Source organism: Terrapene carolina, unplaced genomic scaffold (genome assembly GCF_002925995.2).
Source record: "Terrapene carolina triunguis isolate 2854851 unplaced genomic scaffold, T_m_triunguis-2.0 Scaffold194, whole genome shotgun sequence".
NCBI lineage: Eukaryota > Metazoa > Chordata > Testudines > Emydidae > Terrapene > Terrapene triunguis.
The window spans coordinates 5761398-5773594 of NW_020664545.1; the positions used below are offsets into that span (position 1 = coordinate 5761398).

The 12197-nt window shown below is 60.5% G+C and overlaps 1 protein-coding gene across 1 annotated transcript in view; it reads right to left on the minus strand.

Annotated features, from left to right (window-relative positions):
- Window positions 1-5853: 5853 nt before the first annotated feature.
- The window catches only part of HCN2 (hyperpolarization activated cyclic nucleotide gated potassium and sodium channel 2), a 34453-nt gene continuing 28109 nt past the window's right edge, over window positions 5854-12197 (minus strand). Inside the window, exons 3-6 of the mRNA XM_026655060.2 lie at window positions 10421-10567; window positions 9986-10226; window positions 8903-9067; window positions 5854-7426 (exon numbers count right to left, since the gene is read on the minus strand). Coding sequence (XP_026510845.1) covers window positions 6519-7426; window positions 8903-9067; window positions 9986-10226; window positions 10421-10567 — 1461 coding nt within the window. The 3' untranslated portion in view covers window positions 5854-6518. The remainder of the gene's footprint in view (window positions 7427-8902; window positions 9068-9985; window positions 10227-10420; window positions 10568-12197) is intronic.

A 12197-nucleotide genomic window follows, 5' to 3' on the forward strand; every position in this document is an offset into this window, starting at 1 on the left:
GAGGCTGCTGCAGCCTCTGACAAGTTCTGCGCACTGATGCCGCTCCTGCAGCTGGCTGGACTCGGATGAGGGAGGGAACACGGGCGGAGGGAGGGGGAATATTAAAACACAGAACTGCATGGATCCCGCGGGCTGGGAGGAGGGGGGAGAGCCGAGTGTCACAGTGTGCGTGTGCTTGGACAGGATTGGATATTAATTACCTTCCCTGGCAGAGATAACACAGCCTGCTAAAAGCTTGGGTGAGCAGAGATGTGTGTGTGGGGGAGAGGATAAAGGACCCACCAAAGCAAGTGGGTGTTAATAAGCCTGAGAAGCCATTAGGAACAAGAGCCACGTTAATCACCCTTCGCTTCCTCAGGCCAGAGATTGCAACTGCTGCTTTGGGATTTTTCCCCCCTGTCCTGCTGGAAGAACCAAATTGAACAAGCTGGGGGGAGGGTCAGACTCGTCCCTCAGCTTTTCTTAAGGGGAGAGGACAGGGGGAAATGGGCTCGCGTCGCTGGGCTCCCCGCTGGAGATGGGTGCATTTCTCTTCCGAGATCCACGCCCAGGAGTTAAGGCTCAACTTTCCTTTGCACTGGCGAGGCCATGGCCTCCCCACGCCAGCTAGCTGCTGCCTTCGCGCTGGTTGGCGTTACCCCGCGGGGAGCCCGCCCAACCTCCCAAAAGGCTGCTGGAAGTAGTGGGGTGGCTGCCATTCTAGACAGGGTTTAGTTTGGTTCAGTGGCTCTCAGCACCCCCACGCTACAAATAGTTCCTGCACCCCGGGACGTAGATGCCCAGGTCATAAGATCTGAGGCAAGACGTGGCAGGGAAGCGTGTCTGAGCTGGGCTTTGGAGGAGGTCAGATTAGGCATTGCATCTGGCCTTGGCATCTAGGAGCCGTGGTCTATAGGAGGGGTGAGACTGGCTTGCATAGCATGGAGTTGTGTGCCGAGGGGGTTGGGGGGGGCAGTGCCCCCCTGTGAGAGAGGAGGCTAAAGATGGTCTTGGACCAGTGGGAACTAAAACAAATGACACGTTGCAATGGGCTGGGCAGCTGGGTCACGTACCACGGCTGCATGATCCGCCCTGGGGCTTTCTTTAGCTACAAAAATCCTCAAAATGAGTCTGTTTAACATCTCCACCTGGCAACAGAGCTGGAGAGAAATGCAGAGGGACAGTCCCAGCTGCCCCTGGCTTCTGACAGCAGACCCTACCGTGCTGGTGCCAGGACTGGAGTAGCTAGGAGCTTCTTCCCTGCCCCCTACAGCACCTCCTGCTGGGCAAGGCTGCTCCTCTCCAGAGCCAGCACCCCCTGGTGGGAGAGGAACCACTGTGAGCACCCTGCCGGGCTGGGAGTAATGGCCTTGATTTTTCTGAGCTGCACTTGGAGGTGGGCGGGGTGGGGACGTGATCATTCCTCTCTATTCGACATTGGTGAGGCCTCATCTGGAGTACTGTGTCCAGTTTTGGGCCCCACACTACAAGAAGGATGTGGAAAAATTGGAAAGAGTCCAGCGGAGGGCAACAAAAATGATTAGGGGGCTGGAGCACATGACTTAGGAGGAGAGGCTGAAGGAACTGGGATTGTTTAGTCTGCAGAAGAGAAGAATGAGGGGGGATTTGATAGCTGCTTTCCACTACCTGAAAGGGGGGTTCCAAAGAGGATGGAGCTCGGCTGTTCTCAGTGGTGGCAGATGACAGAACAAGGAGCAATGGTCTCAAGTTGCAGGGGGGGAGGTCTAGGTTGGATATTAGGAAAAACTATTTCACTAGGGGGTGGTGAAGCACTGGAATGGGTTCCCTAGGGAGGTGGTGGAATCTCCTTCCTTAGAGGTTTTTAAGGCCCGGCTTGATAAAGCCCTGGCTGGGATGATTTAGTTGGGATTGGTCCTGCTTTGAGCGGGGGGTGGGACTAGATACCTCCTGAGGTCCCTTCCAGCCCTGAGATTCTATGAACTGTTGCAGCAAGCCTGGGGTGAGGAGAGGGATTGAAAAGGGGGTAGAAGATAGAAAGAAGCCGGGGCAGCCGGCCGGAGTGGAGACAAGGCGAGGCAGGGGCGGAGAAGGCCCACGAGAACGTGACGGGCGGCAGTGAAAAGAGACGGACGCCGGCGTAGCTCTGCCAGTGCTGCCATGTTTATTGCACAGGATGGTCTGGATGAAAAAAAGGTGGATTCTCCGACGGAAACAGCCGCCAGTGCCAGTGCCACAATCCAGCCGTCTCCATAGCGACGGGGCGCTTTGATTGGCTTTTGTCACCACGCGTTCCGTTATCGGTTATACATTCAACATGAAAGGCGCAAGGATGCTAGGAATACAGGCGTTAGCACACACAACTCACCTGCCTCTGCCTTAGAAAAGGTACCGGTTACACGTTAGCATAATAAGGAGATTAGTAAGTAGTATCGATAATAAACACGTTGACCGTTTGCCCGCTCCTTGCCTTGTCCGCGGTGGATAGACGTCGAGGATTAAAGCAAGAACGCCTCATCGCCGGCCAGGCGTGACACAAATACTACTCACCAGGCCAAGGGGTTGTGCTGCCCCCCCCCAGCTTTTCGCTCCCTGTCCCCCATCTCATCAGTGCCAGGACAGGGCTGGCTTTCCAACAAGCCTCAGCCAGGAGGTCACAGCCCCCGCGGGCTGGAGCCGGCCGCGCCAGCTTTTGCTTTTAAAAACGCTTACGAATGGCCGCCAGTGCCCCCCGCCCCAGGGAACCGTGCATAAAAAATCCACGCACGAAGCACCAACGCACCCGTGCGACAAACTCAAATCAAAGGCGAGAAAAGCACTAAAAGGAGCGTCCCCTTCCTAAAAGCTCCACTCCTGCTGGACTAGAAAAACAGACGCTCTTCCTACAACGCCAAAGTCAGTCCCAGCACGTTGCCCCGGATGTTAAGAAACCTCCCGGGACTGTGCTCTTCAGATCCCCTTTAAGGGGAGAAAAATTATCACCTGCTTCTGCTCAGGTGAACCAACCTGAGTCTGAGATTCCAGGGAACACGTACCGTAGGGAGCCGTCACAAAATGCAGGAGGATGGGGACCCCCGGCTCTTTCCGGTCTTTCGAAAGCTTATGCTCAAATAAATGTGTTGGTCTCTAAGGTGCCACAAGTACTCCTGTTCTTCTTAAGGAGGGGAATGGGCTGGTTACTGGGCAACCCAGCTGCAAGTCCAAGTGCAGCTGCACCAAGCAGTGTTTGCTCCCCTCCCCACAGCGTCTTACCTGGGAGGAATCCAGGTAACACAAGAGATCGGGGGGCAGGATCCCTTTCGCCCCCAGGCTGAGCTGGCTTTGGCAGTCTGGCCCCTACCTCAGCGGTGCTGTTTAGACCACCACCAGGGTGGCAGACCACGTTTAGGGGCCCTCGCAGCAGGGGAGCGGGTGGGGCAAGAGCTGGTGCCTGCACTGTTGGGAGCCAGATATAGGCTGATTGATCACACACCTCTGTGAGTGGCACCTTCACAGTCAGTTCTGCCTCTGCTAGGGAGGCCAGGCTGGAGACAGGAGCAGTCCTGTTACCTCTCAGGGTGGGAAATCAGTGAGCGTGAGATCTTCCCCCTACCAGCCCTGTACATGGAAAGCAGGAGGGAGAGACACCCCCCCCCACACCCCCAGGGCTGGTCCCCCCCCCCCCCCCCCGGCCCTCAAGCAGCTTCTTCTCCCCCCCCCCCAACAACCCCTGCCTTCCAGATGCAGACAATGCGGCACCTCCCCACATAGGCAGACGCACACGGGACGAAAGACGCACACAGCAGGCCCAATGGCGAGAGACAGACACACACATGCAGACACCACAGACGCTGGGGGGGCGCTAAACACTGCGAGGCAGCTGGAAGGGTGGGGGCAGCTGGTCCTGGCAAGACGTGGTAACCCCCCCCCCCCCACACTCCTTGCGCTTCAGCTACAGCGATAGGCCCAAGCTGCCAAGTTCAGACCCAAGCTCTCCCAAGTTGGGCGTTTGGCTGTGGAGGGAAGGAGGGGAGGGGGGGGGTCATTTGACCCAGCCTCTAATGCTGTCCCCTTGGCTGGTGTAGCCCCCAAATCGAGGGGCTGATGGGAAGTGGGGGCCCACTGCCAACCCGCTCTGGATTCATCAACCACAAAGCCCTCGCCCCATTTCCTTTCTTCCTAAGCTAATGGGGATTTTGCTCCCCCCAGCACGACGGAAGCTCGCTCCGGAATTAGCTTTTCTAGGACAAAGCAGGAGCCCCCGGTGAAAGGGGGTTTGCTCCTGCACCCCACACACAGCCCCAGGGGCCGGGCTAGAGGCTGAGTAGTATTTGTGTCCGCTGGCTTATTGCAGTGATGAGGGTGGCAGGAGGGAATGGACGATGCTCGCCGAGCCCAGCGCTTTCCGTTTCAATATTGCACTTGAAAACCAAACAGCCGCCCAGGTTGCAAAGTGCCAATGTCAAGAGGGGGCAGCCACCCCCAGAGACGGTGCCCAGCCGCCTCCTGGAGCCTGCCTGCTCTGCCAGGAGTCCCCAAAGCCAACCCTCTCCTCGTCGCATCCCCGACCCCCTCATGCCCGGTGCTCACTTACCTTCAGTGTCACCTAGCAGCCTCTCGCAGAGGCTGGTATGTGAATTGATGGTACTGTAGGGACAGCAGGGAAGGGATCCAGATGCAGGTTCTGCCAGGGGCTGAGCACACGACTCTCCTGCCAATGAGAGCAGTAGTGCCAGCATCCCGGAAGGGGCGTGTGGGGCCCACTGATAGAGAGAGATCAGAGCAAGTTTTCCCTAGGACCCTGGACCCTCCCATGGGAGAAGGGGTGTCAGTGCCCAGGAGAGCTGGCTCCAGGCTTTCAACTGTTCTCAGTGCGCGTCCTGGTGTCTGCAGGAGCCAGCTGGGATGGAGGTGCCAGGCAGCTGTGCCCTGGGAAGGTGAGGAGACGGGACAGCAGAGCGCAGGGATGCTAATAATAATAATAATACTTTGCCCATCTCTGTTGCAAGGCTCGCAAAGCACTTTAGTTCCCAACCCCTCATGCTGTCATGTAGGTAAGTATTATTATCCCCATTTTACAGATGGGAAAACCGAGGCACAGAGAGGTGAGGCGACTTGCCCAAAGCCACACAGCGAGTCGGGCCAGAGCCAGGGACTAGACCGCCCGGTCCCTCGCTCTGCCCGTTAAACTATGTGGGGGGAGGATGGGAGAAGAGGAGGATGGGGAGGGGGGTGTTGAGCAGCTTGACATTGATTTTTCTATTTAAAACATAGAAAACATTCAGCGAGCGAGATGGGAACTGGGGCCTCCCGGCCCGGGCGCCCCCTCCCCAAGCCCCCGGGCCAGGCAGCAGGGGCTGGAGGCCGCTCCTTGGAACAGAGCAAGGGAGGTGTACGCAAAGGCATGGGGGGGCCGGGGGGGGCGCGGGGGGGGGGGGGGCCCAGACTGGAAGTGGGGCTAGGGATTGCACTAGCCCCTGGGGGAAGAGATCCCCTCCTCTCTGCCTCTGATGCCAAGGGGGTGGGGATGAGGCGATGAGCTGAGGGGGAGCAGAGAGCGGGGGTGGGGACGAGGCGACGCGCTGGGGGGGAGGGGGATGAGGCGACGCGCTGGGGGGAGCAGAAAGGAGCCAGGGCACGAGGCAGGGGCAGGATGAGGTTTGCGGGGGGGGGCAGAAGCGTCCAGCCCCAAAGGCTAGCCCAGCAAGGGCAGAGGAAGCGCCAGCCCCAGGGGCCTTTGCAGACAGAACCACTCGGCCAAGGCGCCCGTCTCCTTCCAAATCTCCCCCCCCCCCCACATCCCCGCGTGTGGCACAGGGCTCGGGCTGGGTACAGGCCGGTGCCAGGAGGCAGAACACGTTGGGTGGGGAAGTTGGCAGGGCCTGGCAGGGGCTCAGCCCCCTCTGGCTACTCCTCCCTCTCCCGCCAGGCCCCGGGGTGGGCGACCCGTTCCACAGAGCCCTGCGCTGTCGCAGCGCCTGGCCATACGGTGCGTGTGGGCTCCCATGGGCGGCCCTACGAGGGGGGCCCTGCGCACACAGCTATATTCATATATATATATAATATACAGATTTCATAATCAAGAGATTAACTAGTTATGGCTTCTATGGTGCAGTCAGTGGGTTCGGATGGACGATGCTCTTCACACGGGCGGTGGCAGCGGGCGATGGGGCTGGACTTTGGTCATAGATGATTCATCGGGGGGCGTGTGGGAGGCTCGACTGGACCTCCCCCGGCCCAGGGAACGGCAGGGGCCTCTGTCCACGCCCCTCCTACCCTGGCCTCCCCGGGCAAAGCGTGTGGAAGCGACGCCCGGCTGCTGTGCTCTGTACAGAAGGGGGCAGGCCCCCGCTGGGTCAGAAGCCCCGGCCGCAGGTTTAGAGTCAGGTGGTGGCGACCCCCACGGTCGGCTCTGGGGCTCATTAACCCTTTGATTTCCACTCCCCTAGGGAGCGGGCCAGGGTGAGGCCTTCGCCAGTTGGAAACAAGCAGGCGGGAGCGTGGAGACGGTGGAAATTGCTGCTGCTTGGCAGCCCCACCGTTACCCCCCCTGCCCGGGATCAGCGGGCAAGGAGCAAAGGTCACAAGTTGGAAGAGAGCCTGGATTTGGCTGGGTCCGTGTCGGGGGCACTGACCACCGAATCTTTCCGGGCGCCGCTCGAGTCCTGCTGGCTGCCGGCTGCCCCCGCGTAGACAGAGCCCGTGGACATCTGGTGGGACAGGGCCACGCGGGGCGGCACCACCCCTCTGAGCCCGGCCTGGGGGCCCGAGCCAGGGGAGGCCGAAGCCTGGACCCCGGCGACGGAGGTGCTGGACTCGTGGGCCGAGGGCGGAGGGCTCTGGGTCATGGTCTGCGAGATCCCGTGAGGCAGGGAGGGCTGCGAGGCTGACAAAGGCCTCGACTCCTCGCTCAGGCTGCTCGTGTGCAGGGCCTGTGTGCTTTTGTGGACGGCCAGCCGCTGGGGCGAGCCAGGAGCCGTCTGCTGAGTCAGGGACAGCTGGGAGCCCGACTGACCCTGGGCGGCGTAAGGGAACGTCCGGCTGGCTCGGGGGCTTTGGGTCGGAGGGCTGGACACCACCGAGGCGAAGGTGCCGGCGGAGGTGGGCCGGGGCGGCTGCTGCTGCTGCAGCTGCATGTTCTGCTGCTGCTGGAGCAGCACCGGGGAGACGGAGAAGGGGCCAGGGACGCCCTGGGCGTACTGCAGGCGCCGCATCATCCTGGGCGAACCGAGGGCCACGGAGCTCACCAGGGGGCTGGCCATCTGGGGGCAGAAGCTCATGGCCACGGCCTGCTGCAAGGTGGCGATGGCCGAGGTCACCTGGGGCTGGACGGGCGCGTAGATGGCCGTGTGGTGCCGCAACTCCGCCTGCTGCACCATCTCCCGGTCGTACTTGACGATCTCCTGGATGATCTCGTTCTCCTGGTTGTTGAAGACCCCGGAGTTCAGGTCGTGCTGGACCTTGTGCAGCAGGATGGAATTCTTCTTCCCTGGGGGGTGGGGAAGGGGAAAAAAGGGGGGGGGGGTTAGTCACAGCCCCATCATTGTCCTTCTGCATGCGGCCCCCCAGCCCGGCTCTTTATCCCGCCCTGGCACAGCACCGACCCCCCTCCATGCCTCGCGTGTGCCTCCCTGTGTCCAGACCTTCTCCCCGTGACGTGTTTGACCGTTGTAGCTGGGTAACTTTAGCAGCTCCCCGGCCACGAGTCCTGGCACCCGACGCGGCACGATATTTTTCAGACAGTTTATTCGATGGAAAGTGCTGTTTGGGTCGACCCCAAACTGGTCGCGAATTTGCTGTGAAGAGTTCGGCCGATGACAAAAGGGAGGAGTGGGGAGGGTGCGGCTGCTTCCCCCCCCCCATACCCTTTAGCCCAGGGGGCAGGGAACCCATCGGGGATGTGCGAGAGCCAGGTTCAAATCCCTGCTCTGGGCACAGACCCAAAACGAACCTTTTCGATGAACCGAAACGTCTGGAAAATGGCAGAAGTGTCACCGAACAAAAGAAGCGTTATTGACCCAGCTCTGGCCTATGCGTGCTCGGCTCGTCCTCCCTGGGCTGTTCCTTACCGCCTAGGTTTTAAATGCCCCAGTGATCATAAATCAGCCTTCACTGACAGCCCTTCTTGCAGCGAGGACTGGGGCAGGAGGTGAGATTGAAGAGGGATTTGTGGGAGCGAAAAGGAAACTGATGAGGAGGTGTGCATGGCTGCAGCTAGGCCTCTCCCTGCCTCCTTAGTCCTCGGGTACCAAGGGCCGCCAATGCCCGAGCTGCCAGCTCTGCGGGAGGATGCGGGGCTGCCCCTGGGGTCCCAAAGAGGAGAAGGAGGCGGCAGGGGAGGAGGGAAATTGGAGGCAGGCAGAGGAGGCTCTCCAAGCCCAGCCTCTGCGAGGAGCTGACCGACCCCATCTCAGCACACAGGGGAGGGAGCGAATCTAACTGGCCATTCCCAGCAGGATTTGTGGGGCACGTGGGAAACCTTGTGGGGCGCTTTTAAAGAAGGGACAAGGCCCCTGAGGTCCAATGCCTGACTGAGATCCAGAGAGGTAACCACCCGTCCCCTGTCCCGGGGAGAGAACCCGGCACAGATAGCAAGGACTGCCCCCTGCAGCCCACACGCCACACTCTCCCTATTAACATCTAGTGTCCTCTATCCACCCCCCTCGCCTCCCGTTATCTTTGCTCCTCTGATGCTATCATTGCTTCTTCCCACTTCAACTGCTGCCCGGGACATTCTGGTTACGGGGCAGCCAAACTTCTGCAGAGCTCCTGAAACTCAGCTCCTCAGCGGCAACTGGGCCTCAGGAGTCAGCCCAGAGGCTGTCCCCCAGGTGGGTCCCCTTTCCATCGGAGGCCTGAGCCCAGGAATGATCGCAGGGGGCCTGTGCGAGCCAGCGTGAGAGGGGATGGGCCCCAGGAGTGTCTCCAGCTTGTGGATCGGACCAGCGTCCCTGCCCCCCGGTACCTATGCGGTCGAGGCGGTCGATGGCGACGGTCTCGAAGGCCCGTCTCATCATGGGGTGCTCCTCCAGCACTTCGTTGAAGTTATCCACCGAGAGCGAGTAGAGGCGGCAGTAGGTGTCGGCCCGGACGCTGGCCGTGCGGCGGCCCCTCGTCAGCAAACAGATTTCTGGTGGGGGGGGGGGGGGGGGAAGAGAGAGGGACCCAGATGTTACAATAAAACCGTGCCCGCGCTAGCTCCCGCCATCAGGAGACGTCACACGCTAACCCAGCCAGCCTCACAACCCTCCTGGGAGACACGGAACAGGCACAGAGAAGGAGCGACCTGGCCAAGTCTATGGCCCAGCCAGGAGTTTTGGCTCCTGGTCACAGCTTTAAACACTAGCCCACAGCCCCCTCCCGTGGGAACCAAGCGCTGTCCTAGTGGGACTTGCACAGAAGGTGTCACAGAGTGTGGGGAGACAAGGCCCTGCACCCCCGGCTTCCTGGGATTCACCATGACTCTCAGCCAGCCAGTAAAGCGGCAGGTTTATTTAGAAGACAGGAACACAGTCCAAGACAGGTCTTGCAGGTACAGACAACAGGACCCTCCCAGTTAGGTCCATCTTGGGGTCCCAGGGGCACCACAGCCCCATTGGGGGGTCAGAGCCCCGTCTGGGCTCCCCTCCATTACATCAGCCAGCTCCTGAAAACCTAACTCTCTCCAGCGTCTCTCACCCAGCCTCTCCCCGGCTCCACCCCCAGCCTTTGTCCAGTTTCCCGGGCAGAGGTGTCACCTGGCCTCCAACCCCTTTCCTGGGTTCTCACGTTACATGCTCAGGTATCTTCCCTCAAGGCCAGTCTCCCATCCCCCCAGTGCAGACGGTCCCAGACAACCTCCCCACTCAGCATTCAAAGGCCACATTAAGAACAGTCCCAGTTCATCACAGAAGGTCGCTCCCACTTACCAGGGACGCAGCACCCAGCCTGGAGAACGGCAGTGCCAGCCCGACGCTTACCATCCCCCCCGCGGCCGTGTCCACGGAATAAGGCCAGCGAGCGCGGCTCGACGGGCAGCGCCAGCCGGGGGCCTCCCGCGGGCACTCACCTCCGAAGTAGGAGCCATCCGAGAGCTTCATCTCCTTGTTGCCCTTGGTGAGGACGCTCACCACGCCGTGCTGGATGAAGTACATCTTCTTGCCGATGGTGCCTTCGCGGATGATGTAGTCGCCCGGCTGGAAGACCTCGAACTTCAGCTTGGTGAGCATGGCCGTGACGAAGTTGGGGTCCGCGTTGGCGAAGAGGGGCATGGAGGCCACCAGCTTGCGGCAATTGAAGTTCACAATCTCCTACGGGGGAGGAGAGGAAGGGGGTGAGCGGGGGAAGAGGCAGGCGGATAGGAGGCGGGGAGAAGGGGGAGCCTCGTTTCCCTCGGGCTCCTCCCCCCAGCCTGGCTCTTGGGGTAGGGCAGCCCCCGCCTCACTCTAGGGGTGACACCTGCACCCCGGGGGCATCCCCCAGCCCCCCAGGGAGGGCTCCTCACCTCCCGCAGGGGCTCGTTCAGCTCGCCCAGGATGCTGTCCTCGTCGAACATCTTGCCCTGGTAGCGGTGTTCGTAGTAGTCGTGGAGCTTCTGCCGGAAGTCGGCGGGCAGCTTGTGGAAGGACATGTACTGCTCCACTTGCTTGTACTGTCGGGGGGGGGGGGGAGGGACAAAACCAATCACAGGCGTTAGATGCAGCCCAGCCAGAGCCCAAACGTCCCACCCCCAAGCGTTTGGTTCTGGGTCGGCCCATCGCAGAGAGCGGGGCTATAGCGGGATGTCCCAGCAGCCTGGCGGTGTCGGGAGATGGGGCTCGGGGTCAGGGCCTCTCAGTTATTCAAACAGTGTGGGTGGGAGCTCTGTCATCTGGGGCCTTTAACAGAGATTGGTGCGATCTCAGATCCCCCCTGTCACAGAGTGTGGGGGGACACAAGGCCCTGCACCCCCGGCTTCCTGTGATTCACCATGACTCTCAGCCAGCCAGTAAAGCAGAAGGTTTATTTAGACGACAGGAACACAGTCCAAGACAGGTCTTGCAGGCACAGACAACAGGATCCCCCCCAATTAGGTGCATCTTGGGGTCCCAGGGCACCACAGCCCCTTGGGGGGTCAGAGCCCCATCTGCCTCCCAGCCATTCCACCAGCCAGCTCTGAAACTCCCCCTCCAGCGACCCCTCCCACAGCCTTTGTTCAGTTTTCCGGGCCAAGGTGTCACCTGGCCTCTAACCCCTTCCTGGGTTCTCATGTTACATGCTCAGGTATTCTCCCTAACGGCCAGTCTCCCATCCCCCAATGCAGACCATCCTAGCCACACTCCCCTGCCTTCCCAGCCAATACTCCCCACTCAGCATTCAAAGACCACATTAAGAACAGTCCCAGTTCGTCACACACACCCCCCGCCGCCCCTGTCCCGCAAACCCAGGTGCAGCTCAGGCCGATCCCTACCTGCGCCCGCATCGCAGCGTCACCAATGGGCGCCAAACCACTGGCACCCGGGGAGCTCTGTGTGCGCTGCTGGGTGCCCTTGCGGCCCTGATCCCTTTGCTGTCAGCTCCAGCTCCGAGCCCCATCCCAACAGCCACGCTCAGACCTCCCCCTCCCCAGAGAGAGCCACAAACAGAGCTGCTCGTCTTTGCCCATCCGTGCTCACTCCCAGCCCGTGACAGGCTCCCGCTCCAAGGACTCCAGCCAGCCGTTGGCAGGTCTCTCTGCCCGCCTGACACTTCTCCATGGCTGTCTGGCTCCTCCACCCACCATGACCTGTCAAAGTCCCCAGCACATGAGTTCTCAGCCCAGTGGTGGGGGGAAGTTGCTGCTTTTCACCAGTTCACCTTCATCAGAGACACAGCGACCTGAGCCCCCCCCAATGAACAGCATCGAAGGGGATCATAGATAGCTGGAAAGCTACAGATGCAGGAAAGCGAGGGGCGAGCAGCTAAGGAAGGGAAAGGCCAGGGGAGCAGGGGGGGCAGAGTTGGAATCCGCTCGGAGAATCAAGGGGTCTTGATCGAGGCGGAGGTGCTCAATCAGCCGGTCATTCTGGCTCTAGAGCAGCAGATGGTTCTAGCTCAGCGAGATGTTTTACTTCTAGAGCAGCACGTCGTTCTGGATCAGGAAGGTGGTTCTGGGGGTTCCAGCTGGGTAAGGCTCTGATCAGGGCTTCATTTGCAAGGAAAGAGGGGCCAGGGCTCAAGCAACTTTTTTTACTTTCACATCCTATGTGGCAAACCCAGAGGCGCCGGGGCTCTGAACCGCCAGGCCCAGAGGCGCCGGGGCT